The sequence below is a fragment of the Grammomys surdaster genome, unplaced genomic scaffold (assembly GCF_004785775.1).
Source record: "Grammomys surdaster isolate TR1022 unplaced genomic scaffold, NIH_TR_1.0 129, whole genome shotgun sequence".
NCBI classification, from domain to species: domain Eukaryota; kingdom Metazoa; phylum Chordata; class Mammalia; order Rodentia; family Muridae; genus Grammomys; species Grammomys surdaster.
In genome coordinates, this window is record NW_021604587.1 from 13,746,161 (window position 1) to 13,771,583 (window position 25,423).

Sequence of the window (25,423 nt, forward strand, 5' to 3'; positions counted from 1 at the left end):
CAGTGACACGCTAGTGTGATCCTAGAAAATGTACTGCTGCAATTTGGTGAACAACTCATGTTAAAGGAATTGTTATGATAAGCCTGTTTTCCTCACCTTTGTTTAAAGTACTTAAATTGATTAAAGTCCTTAAATGTTAAGATTTGTTTTACCATTTCTAAATAGTTTGAGCATAATTTACAGTTCACTTAGTTAATTTCCTCAGAACTCTATTTTTCCAAAGAAGCCTAATAATACTTTGAGACACTCTTGCAATGTTGGTCATGCCCTGAGTCCTTGCAAGATGAAAGGCTGACGCATGCAAACGGACATTAAGGTGTATGTTTTTACAAGTACTTCAGCATGTCAGACCTTGAATTTAGAGCACAGTGGCTTGGTACTCTGTCACCGCATATTTTCCCCATTACACAAGGACTTCCTGTGCAGATGACAAAATTCGTTTTCAGTGCAGATGTTTTGGTGACTAAGTTTTGTAGAAGCATTTTAATCAAATGCATCTTACAATGTTTTAGACCTTTTGAATAAATTAGACCTTTCTTCTTGCTTCTCTCTCTCTCTCTCTCTCTCTCTCTCTCTCTCTCTCTCTCTCTCTCTCTTTAAAAAAATGTAACTTTGAAAACTCAAGTCTCTTTTCACATAATGATCAAATAAAGCATTTGAGATCACGGTACTTTAAATTGCTCAATGTTTGGGCCCCAGTCAGAGTATGAGAGGGTCTCTTCTGAGATAATGTTTTGAATAATAGTCATAACTTCACTGGTGTGACTGTGGATGGAAATCTTCAGGTCTATCTTTTTTTTTTCATGTCAGGCATAAGCACGAAGAACTTTTGTTTTATTTGATCACCCAATACCCTATTCATAAAACTCTTGGACTTGACATTATACATTTGGAAGCTATTTTATAATTGGTAAATTGTAATTTTCCAGATTTGAGTAACCACTCTTTATTTCTTTCCATCTTTAGATATTTAAATTTGGATTCAGTCCTTAATGCATCCTTCTAATCTGAAATCTAGGAAGCTGGGGAAATGATGGATAAATCAGCTTACGAAATACACCTAGTGATGGTTAAATGAACTGAGGCTAGTCACTCTCATGCAGTTTAACTCCTCGATGCAAAAATAGTAAGAGAGGAATGAAGAAAGAAATATAGCATATGACCTGTGCCCCTCCCAAGGGGGACCAACAGAAAACAGAGAGGTGCTACTAGGTTGACATCAACAATTGTCAAGTCATGTGAGAGTTAAGGCCCACTCTGTTACTCCTTAGTCAGTTTTTCTCCCATTTTCTGGGAGGTTTATCCAAACTCGTATGAGAACTGCAGAAAGAAAATACATACTACGTTGTTCTCAGGGGATGATCAATGGTCACCATCCTCGACACGCATCAGCTTTGAAGCAGTGTGTATCTGAGGACTGACTTAAGGTCAACTAGTCAGAATCTGAAGTTCATCAACAGCTATATAGTTCCTCAGACACCAAGCCTTAGAAGGATATACAAAACCAGGGTTGAAATCTCTGTACATTTCCCAAAGGGAATGATTAAGATATATTATGGAAATCGTGCCCTTTAGAAGACTGTCCAGCTCTTCCAAGAGCCTGCTGATCTCAGGATGAACATATAAAACAACACAGCAACTGTAGTACATGAGAGAGAGAGAGAGACATTCAGAGTCCCTTTTGATTGCAGACCCTGTGTGGGTGGACTTGGAACCCAAGTTTTTATAATCTACACAAAACGAAGGCATACCTTTTTTACTCTTTCACAATCCACATTAGCTAGATCAGAAGGAAACATTTTGATTAAATGTTGAAATAACGAAACCTGTCTCAAATTCATGGGCCCAAAGGTACTAAGGCAGACCTCACCAGGTAGTCTGTTTTGTTGAGCCATTAACTTGTTTGTAGTAATATAAGCTACTATACATTGGACTTCAGGATTTCTGTTAGCTCATTTCTTATGTAGCCAATTACAGATGCCACAGAGTAAGGATGTAGTTAATACTTCGCTGGATGGCAGCTTCATGGGTCATACTACTTACTTCATGAATAGTCCTGCACTAGCGTACATAATTTAACTTTAGTAAAGACACTTTATTTGGGTGGATCTGAGAACTGAGCACTGCTATCATTACTCTGCAGCCTGGTATGTGGGTTGTTTATTTACTAGTGATCTGAGTTTTTCATATCCATTTGAGAAGGGCCCCTTATCAGGCATATGGCTTGCCCATGTTTTCTTCCAGTCCACTGGTAGTCTCTTGATAACTATTTTCTTTGTTGTGCTGACACATTGTAGGTCAGTGAAATCACTTAAAAACTAAAAAATAAAATTACAATGTGACCCAGTCATCCTACTTTTGAAATATTTAAGGAAATTGAAATCAGTGTGCTAAATATACAGTTGTAATCTCACATTCAGTTCAGCATTATTCAAAATATGAAAGCACCTAAGATCCCATTAATGAATGATCAAATAAAGAAAATACGGTGTGGATACATACACAATGAAATATTATAGAATTATAGAGTAAAGTGATAGAAATTAGAAGCTGTGGTTGGGTGAATGAAGATGGAGAAAAGATGTCAATCAAAGTCTAGGATGATGTGATAGAAGTGAGAATCCAGAGTTCAGGATAAGAATGGGGAGAGGAAGGTGTCTACCAAAGTCTACTAGACTAGAGAAATAGCTATTGGGAAGCTATTGTGCGATATGAAAGCACTCTGAGTACTGATATATATTTCAAAATTTGCTGAAAGAATAGGATTTTAAAACATTTTTTCAGTGCTATGGGTTGAACTCAAATCCTTATTATACATACTATTCAAGTCTCTACTGAGCTGCATACCCAGCCTTGAAGAACAGATTTTTGATGTTTTCACGACAAAATTAGTTGCACATGTTACTACCATAATTGATTATCGTTTACTATATGATATAAGTCATATAAGTCAAAAGATCACATTGTATCACCATCATATACACAATTACCACCTGTCAATTAAAATACATAAATATATGTATGTGAAAAAAAAACATTGTTGACTATGACGTACTTTACCTTAAGATGATGTTAAAAAGTATGTCTCTGATAAAATATGAAGAATTTGACAATGCTCTTGGATTTCCTTTACCATATGGTTGTAGAAATTACTGTACCTAACCCATCTCAGTCATGTGACCTCAGCATTCATAGGCAATATTCACAGACCTGTCTTAATTTAAATAACTGTCTAGTGATGCTCTAAAGTAGGCAAGACAACTGGCTTAGAGTTACTTCGCATGAGGAATGTGCCTCCTAAATGAAAGCTGGGGCTATTGGCATGTCTTGGATACTAAACTTGTTATCACCTATTGCCACTCTAAGGCATCAGTGTCATCTCCAAGCTATCTATCTCTCTATTTCTCTATCTATCATCTATCTATCTATCTATCTATCTATCTATCTATCTATCTATCTATCTATCTATCATCTCTTTGTTTTCAATGCCTATGTGTATGAGACCATACTGTTGTCCCTTTTGCTGATGTATGAGTGTCATAGATTTCCTCAGAGCAATGGTATAACAAATGACTCCTACTGCCCAATAAAGAGAAGGAAGGTACACAGATTTCAAAAGCTTAGTTGGGAGCTAGAGCGATTCTTAGTGTTTCAAAGCACTTGTGGCTCTTGCAGAGGACTCAGATTCAATTCTCAAGCAACAATATGGCAACTCCCAACTCTCTACAATTATAACAACACACACACACACACACACACACACACACACACACCCCTGTAGAGTTAGGTTAGCAAACATGAATCAGCAGTGGTGGCACTACCTAGCAGAGACAGCCAGGCCTCAGCCTCAACACAAGCCAGCAGGAGGGACCAGCAGGAATGCCAGGAGAAGTTCTCAGTTGTGCCTCTCTCAGCAAAGTGCAGATTAGTGAAGACTCCAGACTAACAAGCGTTGCCCAGCTAGCTCTATAAGCAAACCTAGCTCAGCACCTCCCTCCCCAGAACAATCTGTTGACTCCTTTTTTATATTCCCTCTAAACATCACATGTTCTCCAGGACATGTGTCTGTCTCAGCTGACATCACTGCCAACCAGTCAGAGTCTGTATAAGTGGCAAGAAACCACAGCAAGCCACAACATACCACCAGAAGATTATGGTGTGTTTCTTTTTATGGAGTCAGAACAAATGGAGCTCAACTACACAATGTAAGGCAGACCAATACATGTCCTTAGTGAAGAATCTCTCCTTTCATGTGCTTGCTTTAGCAAAACATCCTTTCACCTGTGTCTGCTTCAACAAAATCTTCCTTCAGGAGTCTGCCTTAGCCTTTCACCTGTGTTCAATTCACCTAAACGTTCCTTCACATGTTTGTCCCAGCAAAACACCATCTAGCCAACTTTCCAAAGAACCCTTAAGTTTCTACTTCAAAAAGGTTAGCTGCATATGGTGCCATGCATCTGAAATCCCAGCACTTAGGAGGTAGTGACATAGTGACAAGAGAGTCTCTTATTCAAGGCCAACCAAAAATACATATCAAATTCCATGTCAGACTGGGATACACAACAAGACCAAGGAAACAAAGAAATTTCTCCTGATATTTTAGGGTTCTACTCTTGAAGTTATACCTTCAGGATGATAAAAAGAAGCAGTAAAAATAAGAAACCAAAAGTTCAAGAGGTCACATGAGATTTCCATTTACTTGGCTGTGTATTCTCCTAGATATGCTATATTAAATTTATTATTATTATCATTGTGTGTGTGTGTGTGTGCATGTCAGTCAGAGGGTAAATTTGTAGAGTTGGTTTTCTCCCTCCACCTTTATGTGGGGTTTGGGGATTCTGTCTCCCTAGCTCTGTATATGTTATCTTTAGAATGCACTCACTACCATGAATCTTCAACCCTGGAGCAGTGTTAGAAATCTTCATCCCTGGAAAGAGTCAGGCTGTGTTTTCATAGCAACAGTGTCTCATCCGAGAGCTCTGTTCAGCAGGTAGTGGCCTTGTGAAAATGCAAAATCACCTTGCAGTTGAGTGATGAACAGCCACCATCTGGGGATATCAAGAGGAAAGCTGAAGCCTATTCTTTGTAGAGTTAAATCTACCTTTGAGAGAGGCAGGTCACAGATTCAAACCTCACAGGGAGACTCAAAACCTCTTAGGAATAACAGGATGAGCATCTCTATGTATGCAAGACACCAGAGGAGTTTTCTGACTAGAACTTTGGTACAAAGCTTGCCCATGCTCAGGTACTTTAAAAATTTTTAAAATGTAATCTTTATCTCCAAAAATGCCCAGTGAGCTAGAAGGATTTGTCTTTATCCCTTGGGAGAAGGTGATATGTGAAATCATTAGTATTCAGTACAGCAAAGGGCTTTAATATATGAAAAGTGATGGTTGGATACCAGCATCTTATGGTGTAACAGGCATGGATGCTGCAGAGTGTGCCAGGTATTATAGAAGTCACTGGTCTAGAAAAGCTCCAAGGAACCATTGGTGAGGGGAGGAACTGAAGGTGTAATAAAGTACTCTGGTACATTTGAAGGATACCAAGGACAGAACAACAATTATTTCACAGCTATGGTTACTTACCTATTAGAATGGAGTATATTAATTTTCTTTTTTGAGATCAGGTTTAGCTGAGGCTGGACCTAAACCTGCTCTGTTGTAATAGGAAATCCAGGCTTGAAAACTTCAGACCTCAGCTTTCCCAAGAGAGATGAGTGATGGCATTTGGGTAAATTTCAATGCACTGAGGAGTCAAAATGTCATTTTCTGATCTACTCTTACTTGAATAGACTCATTTTCAGTTTTATTTCTAACTGGGCCTTTAGTTTATTTTAAGGTAAAAATATGTTGAAAAATAACAGCTGTGCTGCATTAGTAATTTTCTTTGTGCAGGGAGAGTCATCACAAGTGAATAGGAATCGGAGCGATCAGTAATGTTTGTTCAGGAAGCAGGGAACCTCCCAAGTCGTCTCCCGTACATTTTCCTGGTTGTAATAGCTTTGCCTCAGTAGATGATTCATCCTGCTCAGATTCTGCTATTCCCTCTGTTGCCAGTAGGCTCTTATTAAATCCCTGACATTTGTTAAATTCTTGCCATCTGAGACAATTGTAGAATTTATGGTCCTCACCTCCAGATTTAAGCCCCTATGATGTTAGCTGTTGAAAAATAAACACATTGCCTGGGACCATTGCTCAGTGACAGCATTCAGAACTAGCAGGTCCTGGGTTTAATCTCCAGCACTGGAGGGCAAAAGTAAGTTTGAAAACATTAGAGGAGTTTGGGTAGCTCCAGAGCAGGTGGGAGCAATGGAGGCATGGACTGCCCTATTTTCTATGGACATCTGTACTTAAGTGACTGTGGAGAGGTGTCTGAGAATGCTTACAGAAGGTTTGGTGTTGGTGCATTGCTGTTTAACATTGTCACAAACTCAACGTCAATGCCTGTAGATACTTCTAATATGGTAAAGAAAGTCCTTGAATGTAATGACCCATTCTGCCCCACATTAGGCACCACTCTGTAACAGCCTGTTCTGCCCCATGTTTGGGGGCCACTTTGTCCCGGCCCGTTCTGGTCAGTCAACAGGGTCTAGCAAGAGAGAGAGTGGGGACAGAGGGGCAAGAGACACAAAGAATGGAGATAAGGCAGAGAGTCTGATCAAGTCTCTCTTATTGAAAGGAAATCCTGGGTATTTAACACATGCCCTGCCCTCGTGGAAAAGCAGGGGAATACAGCTGAAGGCACTATGCCATGCAGCGTGGATACCATGTGCTCCTTGCAGCTGGGGGCGCTAAACAACAAAACAAGATATGTGAGAAAAGCAAGATGTTTATCAGAGTGTGCTCAGCTGTTGTAGGCTGTTGAAAACAAGTCTCTTGTCAGGGTATATGGCCTGAGATGGATGCAAAGATGATAGCCGCTTTCTGCTAGGAGTTGGCTCCCAACACTTGAAGACTTCCATGTTACCACTGGCAGAGCTGTGATTGAATGCACTGCTAACTCCATGAAGGTCCCCAATTTTCTGAATATCCCCTTTGCTCATCCCTTTGTGAGGAAATACTTTTATCTGTGCTTGGTTACCGGAGACAATCATGGACACCAGTCCTAAACAAATAGGCACGTTGAATTTTTGTCTGTCTTTGCTGCCCAACTCTGTGTGACATTAGTTAGGTCACATCACCAGGACTTCTTTTTTATTTTATTTATTTATTTATTTTTGTGGTAATGTGATAGCTAGAACTTCTGACTCAAGCACTCAGTGCCCCTGGTGTTGTTTCCACATTGCTAAATTTAATGAAAATCAGACAAGGATCCAGATGTATTATTATCTAGCAAAATGTGTTTCTTATGGACAGTGATTTTCAAACCATGAGAACCTATTATAGAAATTCTCAAACAAGCTCCTGGGATGAACACGGTCAAAAAAGGCACTTCAGCTCACATATTTTGTTTGAGATGAAGATACTATCAAATGTATTGGAAAAATAAGGTCCATGTTTCAAAAACCAAAGTCACTTTAACATCACTCGAATTTTAGACTTCTAATCTCATGAGCTAATGCTAATATTTTGGTGTCCTAGTGAGGTCCAGCATAGATGGCAGCAGCATGTCTGGAATAATTGAATCCTTGGGGGTACAACAGAGACCTATCGAGTAAGAAACTGTTGATTGGACCATGAGGCCCAGTTTTATAAGCGCTCCAGGAAATCTGGTTGCTGGTTAAAGTTTGAGCATGGAAGCTCTTGACCTTCTCAGAGAAACTTCATACACATCACCTCACTTGATTCCCTTTATTGTTTTGTGAGTGTCACTTGGACAAGTATGTTCACTCCCATTTGACACAAGGTGACCTTTCATATATGAGTGGCTATGGATGTTTACAATCTACTTCCTGGAATTCTCTGTATATCATCCAAACATCAAATCAGCCTCTCCTCCACTACACTCTTACTACTTATTAGGGAGGAAATCCCACCACCCATGTTCTTTTAAGTCGTCCAAGGCAATGTTCTCACTGATTGCTACCTTGCTCAAAAGGATGAATCTGCTTTTGATGTCTAATGCACACATTTTTAAAGGGGGCAAAAAGGTAGAACGTGTCTTAGTAAACACTTAAAAAGAAATTCAGAAATATGAAAGGTAAGGAAAACCTGAACTCACCAGGATTTTATAAATCGTTAATGTTTAGTTCATTTAGGTGAGTTATAATGTTGTACAAATATGGACTCATGTAATAAATGCTGCTTTTTGGACTTTTAAAGAAATCTATCTATGTATCTTTATTGTATTAAGATGCACCTATAAGTACTTTTAAAAAGATTTATTTATTTTATGTCTATTAGTACATTGTAGCTATCTCTAGACACACCAGAAGAGGGCATCAGATCTCATTACAGATGGAAGACTTAAAAGAACATGGGTGATGGGATTTTCTCCTTAGTAGGTGTAAGAGTTTAGTGGAGGAGAGAATGAGTTGATGTTTTTATACTATACAGAATGTGCTTGCTGGGAATTGACTCAGGACCTCTGGAAGGGCAGCCAGTGCTCTTAGCTGCTGAGCCATCTCTCCAGCCCTATACGTATTTTATAATTATAGCAACTAGAGTTCTCCAGAGAGATGGGGTCAGTAAGATATATCTCCCAAAACAGATAACAATATCATCTATATCTATCATCTTTCTATCATCTGTCTATCTATCTATCTATCTATCTATCATCTATCTCTTTCTATACCAATATTTAAGATAGAGACTTCTTTTTAGGACTTGGGTTATATAATCCAAAATCCAGTTTGGTGGGATCTAAACTCCAAATCTGCAGACTAAGCAGAAGGCTAGTGAATTGATGAAAGGTGATATTAAAATCAAGTTCAAAGGCAGTCAGCTGGGAGAATTTCCTTTCCTTCCTTGGGAGAGATTAGTCATATTTTATATTTGAGGCCATACAACAGCAGGCTATCTGTTTTGTTCAATTCTACTATTACTTTAAATGCTAATTTCAACTAAAAATATCTTCCTGGTAATATCCAGATTTATTTGATCTGACACTATGTCTTAGACAAGCTGACACATACAATTATCCTTCACAACAGTGCTATCTTTAATGGTTGTATGTATTTTATATATTAATTACATATGCTATAACCAGTACCCTGAGATAGTCATTTAGTTGCTTTTAGTGTTTCCACCTTCAGCTATAACACATCTTTGGTTATTTACTTATTCTTCTTCAAATTATGTAATAAACACAGAGTGAAATTTGATGCACATTTTATGTATTTATGCTTAGAGATTTTATTTCATGTTGACAGGTTGTATTTGCAGAGGTTTTCCCCCTTGAATGAAACACTAGTCTTAAGAGAAGGAACTGTGCTAGGTCTACCTCAATTTTCTCCTTTTCATTACAGCCTGTCAGACCATGGGAACTGGCATGATGCTGAGTTCCTGGGCCACTTCCTCAATAGAAGAAGTGGCAGAGGCTGCCCCTGAGGCGCTTCGCTGGATGCAACTGTACATCTACAAAGACCGTGAGGTCAGCAGGCAGCTAGTGAAACGAGCTGAGCAGATGGGTTACAAGGCCATATTTGTGACTGTGGACACCCCTTACCTGGGCAATCGCTTTGATGATGTGCGGAACAGGTTTAAGCTGCCGCCACAACTCAGGTAAGTATGATCTCACAGACCCAAGTGGAGTTTCTCTTTTCCTTTCATGGACCACCTCCAGAAGCTGCTTGCCTTCTTTCCTTCTTTCCTTCTTTCCTTCTTTCCTTCTTTCCTTCTTTCCTTCCTTCCTTCCTTCCTTTCTCCCTCCCTCCCTCCCTCCCTCCCTCCCTCTCTCCCTCCCTCCCTGTCTCCTTTCTTTCTTTCTTTCTTTCTTTCTTTCTTTCTTTCTTTCTTTCTTTCTTTCTTTCAGTTTGCAAGTAGATAGCACAGAGTAATAGATCTCCATAAAGACATTAACTATAGAGATATCAATGTTATCATTAAAAGGGTCTCACTGGAAATGATTGTCTCTGTGTTTTAGAGAAAGTACTGCCATACATCTGCTTAGGAATGCCATACATTTCAGCTATTCCAGCAGGAGGGATTACTGTATATTTGTAAAAGTCAAAAGATTTTATTACCAAAGTGCATTAAAGTTTTTGAGAAATATGAAACATCATACAGATAAGTTTTGTATAGGTCACAGTTTTATTATTGTGGTCCTGGTACCCTATTTCTGTGGAAATCAAAGACTCATATTCATTGTTTAATTTTAGTTGAAGTAGAAACAGCTAGAGGGAGGAGGACTGAAATAACGACAAAGACATGGAGGCAGAAGAAGCCATACATTTGATCCTTTATCTTCTATTTCATTCTCTTCCTCTGTCTTGTGGTTCATCTATGATCAAGATTCATTGATTCACTCACTCATTCATGTTGACAAAAATCATGCACCAAATCATCTAAAGTTGAACTGATATTTCATCAGGACATTCAAACTTCTATTGACTTTGAACTGTGCCTTCCCTGGTAGCATCTTAGGAACTTGAGTCAAAGCCAGGGCCTCAGTGGAGCTCAGTGAGAAGACCCCAGGTTCCTTCAGCTCTAACATCTTTTCCCATTGCCTTTTCTTTCCATATTTTATACCAAAAGGGGCTCTTCTGCAGTTTTCATACAATTAGTGATAGATATATCCTTGGAACTATATATGTTTAAACAGACATCTAACCTTTGTGTTAGTGGATGACATTTGATGTTGGGTGACTGTGGATGCCTTCCAGAGAGTCTAGGCTCATTCCACAGGGGCCACTGCTCACTCTGTGGACATTTTGTTTGTGTTTGAAACAACTAGGGCTTTAAAGATGGAAGAAATATTAAAGAATAAAAACAAAGGAAGTAAGCATCCTCTGTTTACCTTGTAAGAGAATTCAAAATGAACAGCAAAGCTCAAGTCAGGTTTCTCATAAAGAAGACAGATCACTGGAAATGTGACTTCAGTGTGCATTATAGACAAGAGTGCCAAGCCTTGTGTAAGGACCACAAAACTTACATTTACCATAGCCACCAACGTACTTAAGAGACTTTAAAGTACCATACATAAGATTCTGCTCTTATGCTGTGTTGAACTAGTGATGTAATTAGTGGGAATGCTCGTCACTCCCAGTCATGTTTTGTGGATATTATTTCTGTATGCGGTAACGAAAGACCTGGTAGTAAAGCTAGGCAGCAAGGCTGATGAATAGGCTACCTATATCTGATGCAGGGAGCATACAACGTCTTCTCCTATGCAATCTATACTCAGCTTCTGTAAGTTGACTGCCTACTTTTTATAGACTTTTTAAAATAGTTTTACACTGCCACAGTTTCCTCCAGGAAACACTCCTATTTCCCTTTAGTCATTTGTGAGGCAATGTCCCATTTCCTCTTTTCCTAATGACATCACTCTTGACAACTGTGATAGTGATAGAACCATGGAGTTTGCTTTGTGCTTCCTGCTCTGGGTAGCAAAGGAATAGGTATCTAGTCCTGTGGGCGGGAGAATACTGCTGTGTATCCTGGCTGGGACCCCGTGCTTCTCAACTGCAGGGCGACTGTATGATGAGCCGCAGGCCTTCCCCTCCCCCCTTTTCCTTTGCCCCTGGACTTCTGCCCAGATGATGTGGAGAGCCATGAAACAAAGACCCCTTTCAGCTGTTAGTGTTCACAGGAGTGGCCCAGCTTGTCACAGCTCTGTTCTGAAGAAGATCAAATCACGAGCAACACATCCAGGTTATGGGGAACACGTAAAAAATCCTGCAGCTGGGCACACCCCATCTGAGCCTCACACTGGGGGAGCTTGTCCTGAAGGCATCAAGGCAGCCAGTGGCTCCTGCTCAGCAGCACCTCAGTGATCCACACTCTGTTAGAAGACAGAACACCCAAACACAAACTGGAGGTCAAGCCTTCCGCTTGAGGCTTCATTCACCCCCACCCCACCCCCCAATTCATCTGTGAACAGCCCGATATGAAATCAGTTTCTTTTTGCACTGACCTGACTCATAGAAGGTGAAGCCTGCTTTTCAGAAGTGAGGTTTGGCAAGGGAGGGAGACAGGAAATCCAGGGGAGAATGAGTCGCTAAGCCTGGCTCCTTCCAGCCCTTGCTACTTCCTCTGCCCGGGTGGAGGGGAGGGCCCTGAGTCTTGGCACCCGGGAGCAGAGAGAGTTCAGAGGGTTGGTAATGGCCACTTGGTCTATATGCAAAACATGCGTGTGTGCTCTTTACAAACCATGCAAGTGAGAGACAGAATGGAAATCCTCTCTGAAGGGTAAAATAAAGCCAGTTTACCACGAGGATTCCGGAGCCTGTGAGGCAGAGGCCTTTTGCCTTGCCCATGCTCCATGGACACCATTTATCCCTTGGGTTAAGATTTGTCTCTTCCCCTCCCTCCATGGTCCCAGACAGTTTAAGGAAAAGTGACAAGAGCAAATCATTGTTGGGAATAGACACAGAGGCAGAAGGTGTCCATCCACACCTGATCCCTGGAACCTAATACCTTCCACGGAAAAATGAGCTTGGCAGAAAAGATTGAGCTAAGGATCTTGAGATGGGAGATGATCCAGTTTCATCACATGGGACATTATATGCAATGAAGCGCTTTTGTTAGGGACAGACATTCATGCTGGGCAGAGGAGCTGTTGAGATGCTAGAGCAGAGTTTGGAATCACGTGGCTCATGGAAGCTGAAGTGTCCACTCTGAGAGCAGATGGGATAATCTATTCTTGTCTAAACAAACAAAGAGATTGGACATCCCTACGTATCTTAAGTTGAGCTCACAGAAAACCATTTTGGTCTTTCTAACCATTGAAAATATAATATATATGATAACATTCCAATGTATTTTTATGTATATGAGTGTTTTGCTTGCATGTGTATTTGTGTAGGGTGGTATCCCACTAAGTCAGAAGCAGGCATTGGGTCCCGTGGAACTGGTGTTATAGATGGTTGTGAGCTGGCATGTAAGTGCTGGGAACAGAACATGGATCTTGGAAAAGCAGCCAGTGTTCTTCACAGCTAAGCCAAATCACCAGCTCTTAAATTTGCAACATTGTAAACCTCTATATCTGTGGCCATTTGTTATAGCAGCAAGGACAAAATAAATGTAACCTTATTGAGTTCATTGTTATAGTAGCTTTACAATGAGATCTGCCCTTGTTGCCACACTTAACATGTGTATTTGAGCCTCTGCCAGTTGGTTTCCCTCCTATTCTATCCTGTTGTTGTCCTCCTTTATTTTACACTGTACTTACATTCCAACAAACTTGACAATTTAAACATTGTTTCTGTAATGAATGGAGATCTTTTACTCTCTTTACTGGTATTTACTAAATATCTAAAACAGTGACAGATAATAGGTGTTTTGCATGTAATTGTTTAATCAGCATATGAAATTTACTAATACATATGGGATTACCCCAATATAAGATAACTACGAAATAGTTGAACAGGATCGGAACTCCAATTTTATGGCTCTGGTCTGTCTTTAGATCGCTCACCCACACTGAGGAGGAAGTGACCAGGGTATGCTGTAAACATTGTGCTTTCCTAAGCACGGAAGAAAGGCTGACTGCCTGTCCTCATCTCCTGTGAATTGTAAACATTTTTTCTTTTCTGTACTGATGAAATTGCGAACTTAGCTGATTTGTATTTTGCTTTATTTTGGAAGTTTTCAGTACAGAGATGCGGCTTTATTCTTAGTATTACATTATCAATATTTATAAATCATATGTTACCATCAATGTTGATTCTTATTAGACTATTAGTTTCTTCAAACATATTTAACTTTAGTAATTATTACTGTTGCTTGATACTGACTTACTAAAATCAAAGCCAATTTCTATGTTAGATTAAAAACTATATCAAGAACCACTCCAGTGATAACAATTCCTTTACAAGGAAGAAAATTTTAGTATTTACCAGCTCAGGATTCTGAAAATTAAACTCTAAACTGTTATGTTAGTATTTTGGTGTTGTATTTTTCATTCCTTACAAAATAAATATCAGAAGGTACGAATAATATACATACATATATGTATATTCATATATATATATATGTCACAATCTGAATAAAAATAGCATTTCTGGCAGTTTCTTTCAGAACCATCAGTAAAACACTCTGTCGTGGTTCTCTGTCAAGATATCTGAAAACTTTTTCTTGGCTTCTAGCTTTGAACAGAGTTTAGAGTAACAACAAGGCTTCATTGTGCCCTGAGATTTCTGTAAGGCAACATTCATTCAAGTGTTGATCTGCATTGCACGGTCCAAGAATAACAACAGTTATTTATATAATTTTATCCATGTTTCTGTTTTTTCCTATCCATCTCACCCTTTCACTGGCCCCTGCTGAAGCACTGCTGCCTGTTTGGAGTGGGGGCAGGGACACATGCAGATGGTTTCTTTTTTTTCCCCTCCTTGTCTGATGATGGGATAGATTGTGCTTTTTTTCTTTTTAACAATATTATTTATGTTTGGAGTTTAGTATTATTGATGCAATGGGATGAGTTTCTCTTCCAAGAATACACTTATTGAACAGAAAGCTTAATTTAATTCACACTAAGGAGACCGCAGAAGACCTAGGACTGTGACACACTGTATAACCCTAAGTGCTTTGACAAATGGAAAAGCTCAGGCATTTCATTAAAAGCCAATAACTAGATGGGCGTCAAGTATTTCGGGGTGCTTATGACTTTATATCCATGGATCTACAGGAGTATGTTAGATCTACCAAGGAAGCTGCCATGATACAATGGCTTGGTTAGGGTTGTTTGGAACTGAAAGTTACTGACCATGATATTGTCTGTCCTCCCTAATTACTCCATCCTTCATTTTAGCAGAAATGCTCCAAAAGTGTAAAGTAAGTATCAACCTGTTTTGTATCAAAAGAAGATCTACAAATAATTTGAAAATAAAATTCCTAGATAATTCCATCTGCAGACATGCAGTTTTAGTCATGGCTCGAGGGTCTTTGCTACATTAAGTGGCAGAGATGGTGGAGGGAGGGGAATGAGCTGGGATGAATCCAACAGTTGTGTCATCACCTGAAAATGGCTAACAGCTCAGTTAAAGTGTGTAGGAGAACAAGTTGAGTTCCAGCGATTCAAGAGAAGTCTTTCATGTGATTAATTTGCAAGTAAATTGGGGGATTGTAGATCGCTAAGCCACAAGGAAGGGACCATTTGCATGTCCACATTGCCAGTCATCCATGGGGTATGATTAGAACTGCGAGCAGAGTGAACTTTGTCTTTAACTTGGGACACTGTCCAAATACATCCAAGAAAGGCATGCTAGAGCAAAGAAGAGAATATCAACCATAGGGGGATCCAGTAGTAGAGTCTTGGTCATGAATTAGAGAACCACTTGGTCAACTAGATCAACAAATTAGACTAGGAGAATTTGATAGCTTAGCAGTAACATGTCTAGGCTGTGGCTCTCTGGGAACAAAACAGCCATTGGCCTAGTGTATTTCGAGAGATGACGAATGTTAGCATATAGGGAAGTACGAGCAGGAGAGGAAGACAACAAAAGGGGTTTTGTGAAGACTGATAAGACTGTGGGCAACCTAATTAGGTGAAGACCTAATCCAGTGAGAACATTCTGGGATCATATTCATACTATATCTCAGAGTAATTCTACCCAGAGGGGCAGGAGATGACACTTCCAGTTTGCTGTATGGTAATGAACGTCTAGTACTAAGACATACACACACAGACACACACACACAGACACACACACACAGACACACACACAGACATACACACAAACACACACACAGATACACATAGACACATACATACAAACACACACACAGACACACAGACACATAGACACACACACACACACACACACACACACACACACAAGAAAGAATGATGGTTGGTGATCACTTGATCACTTGAAAGCAAGGATCTTGTCAAGGTTCTTTAGAAGATAAGAGTTTGAACTAGTAACCAGGCAACCAGAGAAGACAGGAGGGAACAGAGGGACACTTCTTTATCCCCATCAAATCCCACAGCTCAACACATGTAAGCCAAGAATATATAGTTAGCAGTCAAAAGATCCAGACCAGATCCCCAATAATGTCCTGAACTAGTTTTATTCTTGGTCACCTCATTCTGCACGTGAGTTATTATTTTCTGTGTAAAACAGGAATTGTGGTGATTCAGTGTTACCTTCTAAGAGATTTTCAAAAGGAGAAATGTGCAAATATGAGTATATAAAAGGGCTTTGTAAACCATAAAGCAAATGGTTTCTATTATGCTGAATTTGTGTGGCTGGCTGAAAATAGCATCCAGTCTATTGTCTGTAGCTGTAAACGGACTGAAACAGGAAACATTTGAACATGACCACATATTGATAATCAAAACTGATTTGTCTGAATAAAAACACTTATGTAAAGTAAACTTTAGGTGGATAGTTGAAATCACTTGATGGTCACAGTTAGAACATATTCGTACATCAAACTAGAAAACTTGCAGACAACCAACCCATAAGTGGCTGATTATATTTCAAAAAGGGAGACTCTTTTCCTTATTTTCACCGTCAGATATGTGCTGTCTTTAATTCCTATTCCATGTATCAAGTCAAATATAAGCTGTCTCTAATTTATATTCTATGTATCTATTCTAGGATGAAAAACTTTGAAACCAATGATTTGGCATTTTCTCCCAAGGGGAATTTTGGAGACAACAGTGGACTTGCTGAATATGTGGCACAAGCCATAGACCCATCTCTCAGCTGGGATGATATTAAGTGGCTCAGAAGATTGACATCACTGCCTATTGTTGTAAAGGGCATTTTGAGAGGTTTGTCACTTCTCTACTTTGCTACACACTGATTTTTACCATCATTTATGGATAAAAGTCATGGCAGATGTACTATCATTTGATAGAACAAATGATATTATAAATTGAAAGAAGTATAAGCTCCAATTTCTCTCCCAAAATATTTATGTATGTCCACGTGCTTTCATGTCGGTATGTGCACTACATGTATATAGAGTCTTCAGAGGTCAGAGGAGGGCATCAGATCTTGTGGAACTGGGTTATCAGCACTTTTGAGCCACAGTAGCTGCTGAGAACCAAACCTGGATCTTATACAATAATAGTCAGTGTTCTTAACCACTGAGATCTCTCTGTAATCTTTTTAGACATCCAATTCTCTCTTTTGGCTTTAGTAAATCTCTTGATTATGGGCAATATTCTGCAATAGAGTTGGACTCCGACTAAATAGGAAGTAATTTTTTCCAAAACATTGGAATGTCATTGCCTTATTTTGGAGCTGTTACTGAGTCACAGAGCTTGACAGAACTCAAACAGAACATCATGAGCTCATTACTTTATCTGATGACAATAGTAGTTGATCGTAGTCCAAAGAGATGCTCCAAGGATGGCACTGTGGCTACCAAAATTATTTCAGGAGAACTTTTATCTTTTTATTGCCTTCTTTCCCATGACGAATTTTTGACTAATTTTTGAATGTGTCAGACTCTACAGAGACTCTTGTTGGACAATGGTAGAATATTGTAAAATTCCAAGTTATTAAGCTGTGGGTATTAAGAAATCAGGCTCTGAATTTGGCACTTGCATGTATTTAAATTTGCCTGGAAACTACAAAGATGATAATGACTGTTCAGTAGTATGTTCATCCATGGAAATGTCTTCTTGCCTATAAAAATATTTAAAACATCTTAAAAAGAAGATACAGTCCTAGGGGAACTACCAAAAATAAGTTTAAAGTAAGGGGTTTGAGTAAGAAACTTTGATATGAGAGCGTCTACTAAAACCTAAGAATCTAAAGATACAAATTGAACCTGAACACATGCCTTTGTGTCCATATGTGCAGTCCATGTGCATAGAGTCTTCTGAGGTCAGGGCAGGGCATCAGAGCTTATGGAACTGGGCTATAGGCAACTGTGAGCCTCTGTAGGTACTGGGAACCAAACCCTGTGTCTTCTGCAAGAATAGCCAGTGTTTCCCTGTTCATGCCATGTGTTCTTAGTCTAAAGCTCTGGGCATGTCATCTACTTTGATTCTGTCATATAATTTATATAGAAGTGAAGCTCATAAAGGTTAAAGGAAGAAAAGGAGTCCGCTGCTACTCTGGAGTAGTGGAGGAGTGTTTAAACAGAGCTCAGCATTAATTTTTGCATTTCGATTTAAAAAAAGTTATATTCTTACCTGTTGAGCACTGTTGTAACAGAATTACTGTGGATTCTACACCTCAGTGTGCATCCTGTACCACACACTGCTTTAGTTGTACTTATCTTACCAGTAATGACCATTACTCCTAATTTTTAGAGCTATAATCAACAGTGGGTACAAAAGAAATTCAGCCTGGAAGTTCTGTGCTATTCATTCATCCACTTAGTTATGCATTTATTATGGTGGCTCTGTGCTAACTTTTGAAATATAACAATTTGATGGCCTTGGCCAAAATTATAAAAGTTTTTTGCAGGAGACAGACATTTGGAGAATGATAAAATAGAGAAGATGCTGTTGGTGAGATAGAGATCTATAGAGTAGACTGCAGTAGATATAAAGTGGTATCAAGCAATTTTAAAGGTAGGCTAAATAATCCCATTTCAGGGTGAAAGTTGCCAGGATGAGTTTTGCAGTCTTTTCAGACAGCCAGACTATTCCAGACTGAAATATTAGTAGAATAAAGCAGTTGTAGGTAACAACTTAGGTAATAACATATTCAAACTAAAGAATGTCGACTTAAGGGGGATTAGCATTCTTATTCATTTATGCCTGCTGCAATGGCCCTCACACCATGTGCAGTCACTATCCTGAAGTCAGGGAGCACAGCTATTACGTGGGCTGATTGTGTGTAAACTTAGAATAACGCTAGCGAGAGACTGGACATGTGCAAGTGATTAGAAGATTAACTGATTCTAGAGGAACTAGCTTGAATACAGAAGGATGAATGAGATTTTATTCTAGTTCCCAGGTTGACTCAATTAAACAGGGGACAGATGAAGTAACAAGGTCATTTCTGAAGTCTTTTCACTTAACTGGCATCACAGTTTTGGATTCTCAACTTACATCATTTCATACAACTTTATCCTGTGGCATAGCATGCAAATCTACCAACTTAGGTTTGATAACAAGTGGTCTATTGAAAACCACTCGCACATCTAGATCTGTAGCTTGCAATCACTGTACCTAGGACTGCCCCCACTCTATACCCCCAGCAACACCACCTCCCTTTTTATCCAAATGGATCATCTGGCTCATTTCTCCAGGCTTTCACAATATTTAGAATATAATAGATAAAGTGTTTACTAGGTAAAATGCTTGGTGAAAACAATGAGTCTATCTAATTAGACAGAGCTCAAAAGGCAAGATGAAGAGAGTAGGGTTTGAAAGGAAGTTATTCATACATGTAAAGTTTATACGGTCTAGTTTTTTTCTGTAACTGTTTATTTCACTTATTTATTAAACAAAAATCATCTCCATGACAACAGCTGTATCAAGTAACACATATGCTCAGCCTGAACTACAGGAAAAGCTAAGGCAGCTCTGAGAAGCCCAGTTCTCATCAATTCACACGTTTTCACCTAGAATTCATGTAGATGAACTGAGAACATTTCTTTCCATACCCTGTCCTTCCCTCCCCTCCCCTCCCCTCCTCTTCCCTTTCCCCTTCCCTTCCTCCTCCCTTTCCTCTTGTCCCCTTCTCTTCCTTTCCCATGTCCTTTCCTTTTCATTTATCTTTTTTAGCAAAAGAACAAAGATTATGGTTTGAGAATGTGAAACCATTGGTAGCTGGGACGTTCTAGAAGCATCCACCCTTACTACCATTTTGGGAATTGCATTTTAACAAATGCAAATTGGAATGAGAGATGTAATCTGTTGCTGTGGTTAAAATCTGCCCTGGGAGAATGTTAAGAAAGTTCCAACTATGTGCTTCAGACAGGATTTTGTCTTCCCTAGAACAAACAGAATCTATGAGCAAATTCATAGTGTTTCTTACAGTTTCCTTCCTTTCTCTTGTTTTTTAAACTGGCTATTTTTCACTTTCATTATGCGTTTTTGCTTTGAAGAAACACTTCTCTAATTAGATCTTTCCACATATACTAGGTTAGAAAATTCTTAACTAATATTACTTCATCGTCCCTGGATTACTTTCAAAAGTGTCGACACATATTTAAAATATTTTGGCACTTAAACTTATACAAGTTACTGAATCCCCAAATGTCTGATGTTAGCTCGATGGGATTTAAACTAGTCTTTGGTAGTTTAAATATGTAAAGCAATGTATGAAATGACAGCACACTGTGTATTACCGTCTAATGATTGTCTTTCTTAAACACTCAACTTACTTAAGGACAAAAGCACAAAACCAGAAGGCCACATTGTGTTCTCTGAGGATTAGTGAAAATGTCAATGATTTGTAAATATTTTGCTAAGTCAGAACATTGTGACCCTTTAAGTAGCTTTTTGGTCTGAGTTATAAAATAAATAATTAAATTAAAAATTAAAACACAAACTCATGGGAAAGTTTCATAAGCAATTAACAAATAAGAAACCCTTTTATCTGACCATGTTTCTTCCTGTCTCACACACTCATAATTCCATCATAGCAAGCCATTTTCTCAGTTGCCCAACAGCCCCGCAGTGCCTAGAGAACATGGAAAATAGCTCTCAATGATCTGGATGACATCATTTTTTAAAGTGTCATTTCTTCAAACGGAAGAGCCTGTCTAATTTTATCCTGACTAAAGTATGACTTCCTTGTTTCAAAACATTCAATAAGTGAGTCTTGTCCAACTTTCTCTACCTGCTTGATAGAGTAGCACCTACTCCTTTTCATCCTAAGAAATAGCAGTTTCTTTATATCTGAGGGTCCAATGTGTGTTGGACACTATCTGAACACCCAACTTCTTCACTCCACAAACCCATATAATGTGGATCGTTGTGTTCACAGGGTGGTTTAAGACATTGGCACAGAGAGGGCAAGGGATTCTCTGCGCACATAGCTGATGGACTACTTAAAGGCAAATGGGAGACTGTCCATGTGCTCAGCTCTGGACTTAAACAATCTTAGTTACATTTTTTTATATATATTTGGTTTGATACCTAAACAACCAGAGACAGCATGTCAAAATGTATTTTTGGCTCTGTCTGTATTTTTAACACCATACTGAACCATATCTCTTTATGGCTGCAATGTCAAGTGTGGTGGCATCTGCCAGTCACAGCTGACTATATAAATTAGTAAAGATTAAAGTAAAACTTCAGTTACTGAGACAAGAGGCCACGTTTCAATTGTTTTCTATTTTAATTTTTTGTTAGCATGCAAGGTATTGAGTTCTATTATGGGATTTTAGAACCTAATTTGTACCTGTTCAGCTAGGCCTCTATCCCAATTTTCTCCCCCACTACCCTAGCCTAATTTCTACCTTTCTACACCTACCACCCTCCTTTCTGTTTACATAGTACATGTCCTATCTTTTTCCTTCTTTTCCTCAGCTCCTCCGTTTCACACGCTCTCATGTTCTTCTTTCTATTTTTGTAGCCTAACCCCACATGGATGTGTGTGTGTGTGTGTATACTGAAGCCAGCATCTTCATTTGAGAGAGACCACACATGTCTGTCTCTGTGAGTCTACAACACCTTGCTTAGTTAATAATCATTTCAGGATCCACCCATTTTCATGAAACTTACATTATTGTCTGCATTTGAATAAAATTCCATTGTGTATATGTACTGCATTTTCATTTTCCATTCACAAGTGGAACAGCTAGGTTGATCCTATTTCTCAGCTCATGTGAATACAGTAGCAATCAACATGGATGTGTAGCTATCTGTGGGAGCATGTAGAGGCCTTTTGGGGATGGCTCCAAGTGGTTTAACAGTCACCTGGTGGTTCCTTTCATTCCCTTTTTTAGTTTTCAGGAAGTCACCACTCTGACCCTCCATGGGTCTGTGTTCATTATCACCGGACTCCCATCCCAGCAGTGAATAAGTGTTTCTGCTCCTTCACATCCTCTTCAGCACTAGTTGTCCTTTGTTGTCTTGATGATAGTCTGGTTGACTGGAATGAGTTGGATTTACTAAGTAATTGCTATGTAGATTTCCCTGCTGGCTAAAGGTTTTGAACAACTTAAAATATTTATTGCCCATTTGTGCTCTTTTGAGAGAGATATCTTCCTTTTATTAGTCTATAATGACTGGTAGTTTTGCTTGTGTGAAACTTTTAAAAAGTAATTATTTCTTTATAGTTAAAATTGTATTTTATGTGTATGGGTGTTTTACCTGCATGTATGCTTGTGTATCACATGCATACATACATGCATTCACATGCATACAGTAACTCATACAGAGTCAAGAAGAGGGGTCCGATCTCCTGGAGCTGAAGTCATAGATAATTATCAGTGGGCACTGGGAATCCAACCTAGGTCCTTTGGAGGAGCAGCCAGTGCTCTCAACTGTGGAGCCATCTTTCCAGATCATGGTACTTAAATTTTTCAGTTTAAAAAAATACATATTGTAGATATTAACATGCTATTTGAAGCATAGCTGACAAATATTTTCTCCCATTCTATGGGCTTTCTCATCCTTGGTTGGTAGTTTACTTTGTTGTATAGAAACTTGATAATTTCATGTACTACCATTTGTTAATTCCTGGGCTTTTTCCTGAGGAAGTGAAGTCTTTTTCAACAAATCTTTATCTGCTCTTAAATTTTGAAATAGTTTTTCTGTTTTTCCTTATAGCAATTTGGTGTTTCTGATTTTAACTTTTTCTTTTATTCTTTTTTCTTTTATTCTCTTTGAATTATTTTCTGCATGATAGAATATATGGATCTAATTTTATTCTTCTGTAGTGGATACCCAGCGTCACCAGTACCATTTGCTGTCCTTTAGCAAATGGTACTGTCCTTTCTCTATAGTTAAATGACCATATCTGTGGGAACATTTTTACCACCACAGGAAATTCTAATGAATCAGATACATACACACTTAGATCCAGTTAGTCTAGATATCTTACTGGCAAGGCCTTGTGATTGTCTCTTCCCTGGGATTAAGGGTGGGCCACCATACCTATCTGGCACTTACATGGGTTCTTGGAACTTGAACTCTGGTCTTCAGTCTTGTATAGTAAATGCTTTATATGTTGAGCTATTTGCTCAGCCTGATATCTTAGTTTCTTAAGAGAAAAAGTAGAGCATTAAAAAAGAGGTGCAAAACACTAAAAATAAAATAAAAATTAGATTATTGAGTAGTTGAACAAAAGTCAGAGACATTTCCCCTTATTATAAACAAATAACAATGAAAATAAGATCAATAGAACATCGTAGCTAAATAGATGTTAGATACACAGATGGGTTTAAGATGTCAAATATCTAACTGACATACTTCTTTGATAGAAAATACACAAAGAAAGGACAGGAAGACATTGTTAAAGACAGACAAGTCTGAATTTTGGTGATGTAAGTCATTAGACTAAGAAAAAAATATCATACTTTATCATAGATGATATGGCAAAAAATAAAATGGATATAAAGTGATAAAAATTGAGAAAAGAGTTTATTATGAAGGACTACAGGTCAGACTGTCATCTGTCTTTAGGTCAGTGATGGTTCCCATCAAACAAGGAGAGAAGTCTGTAAGGTTCTGTGGGAAAACGATTGCCCAACCTTGAGTGTGTTACAGCTCATCTAGGGAAGCACACAAACAAAGGGATCAGTCAGGGGTTGCCAGTTTGTTTCTCATTGAACTGTTTTTGGGCAGCTATTTATGAGCATACTACAAATGAGAGATTACATCCTTCTGTTTGTAAGAGATTTAAAGCAGAGGAAACAGTAGAGTGAAGGTGGATAGTAAGGCCAGAGAGAAATCACGGATAAACAAAGAAAGAAGGCAGAGGGTTCTGGGCAGCTGTCAATGGATGAGCGGAGATAACACAAAGAGGTTAGTGGGAATAATGGGATGGTTTGAGACTTTGATATTAAAGTCTCATAATAACTGGAACATTAAAAAGTCAATTAAAACTCTATGTAAGTCATGTACCAAAGTCTGTAAGTTGAAGCATGAAGCAAAAATAAAATGCAAAGTTGGAATTGTTGATGTTGGAAGCCATCTTGGTATCTCCTTTCCTCCACAAACTTAACAAATTTGTTTTTAAAAATGAAAACAATATGACTAAAGAAATTAAATTATGAGCAGATGAAGTTTTTCCTTTTTATATCCAAAAGATTGACAGTTTTCATCAGTGCCAATAATCTGCCATAGTAAATAATACATCAGCTATGTTGAGAGGTCTAATCCAGCAATGTCAAATGGTTAGAACACTTAAGCTCATCAAAGGAATACATTTAAACCATTCACTCATATGAAAAGAAAACAGACCATTCCTCTTTATAAAATGTCTTTGGGGCTGTCAATCAGAGCTTATACTTGCTAATTTTATTTTATTCTTTTAAAACCTACAGGATAGAAAAGTAATTCTTCTTTTCCTATTTCATATATCTATATCTATATCTAATCTATATCTAATCTATATCTATATCTATATCTATATCTATATCTATACCATATTTGCATAATTTCCCCTTATTCTCCTCTCTCCAAATACCCTGTGATTTTTTTTCAAATTCATGGTATCTTTTTCTTTAATTAGTAATGTTTTACACACACACACACACACACACAAACACACACACAAACACTCACGCACACAGAGTTTTAGTTAGGGTTTCTACTGCTGTTGGTTTCTCCAAAACCAACTTGGAGAGTAAAGACTTTAATTCATCTTACAGTTCCATATCACAGTTCATCACAAAGATCACAGAAGGAAGACAGGGCAGAAAACAGGAGGTAGGAACTGATGCAGAGGCCATGGAGGGATGCTGTTTACTGCCTTACTTCCTAAATCATGCTTACTCTCTTTCTTATATACTCCAGAACTAGTTGTTGAGGGATGACACTACCCACAAAAGGACTGGGACATCCCACATCAATCATCAACAAAGAAAGTACCCTAAAGGCTTGGCTACATGCTTATTTGGTGGAGGTATTTTTTTCAATTGAAATTCCTTATTTTCATACAAAGCTAGCTTTTTTGGCATTGACATAAAACTAGCCAACACACAGATGACATAGACACAAACCCATGCACTTTATAAATAAATTTATAAATATAACTTGCTGAATCCACTTAGTGTTCCTCACACACACATTCTTTTAGCGTTGACCCTTTGCTATTGTTACATGGCTTTCCCCGCCTTGATTTCAACTTTGGGGAAAATGATTCTCCAGGTCATGGCAATTCTTAAGCTGGGGCCTCAGATACCCATTAGTAGTAGTAAGAGTCACAGTGATAATAGTATTTGGCTCAGCAAAATACTATATACAAGAGAAATGTTTCTTATGATTCCAGAAGATGGGAGTCAAGGCT

The 25,423-nt window shown here is 38.6% G+C and overlaps 1 protein-coding gene across 1 annotated transcript in view; it reads left to right on the plus strand.

Annotated features, from left to right (window-relative positions):
- The window catches only part of Hao1 (hydroxyacid oxidase 1), a 49,854-nt gene that overhangs the window by 14,476 nt on the left and 9,955 nt on the right, over positions 1-25,423 (plus strand). The window contains exons 3-4 of the mRNA XM_028757014.1: positions 9,410-9,665; positions 16,649-16,824. Coding sequence (XP_028612847.1) covers positions 9,410-9,665; positions 16,649-16,824 — 432 coding nt within the window. The remainder of the gene's footprint in view (positions 1-9,409; positions 9,666-16,648; positions 16,825-25,423) is intronic.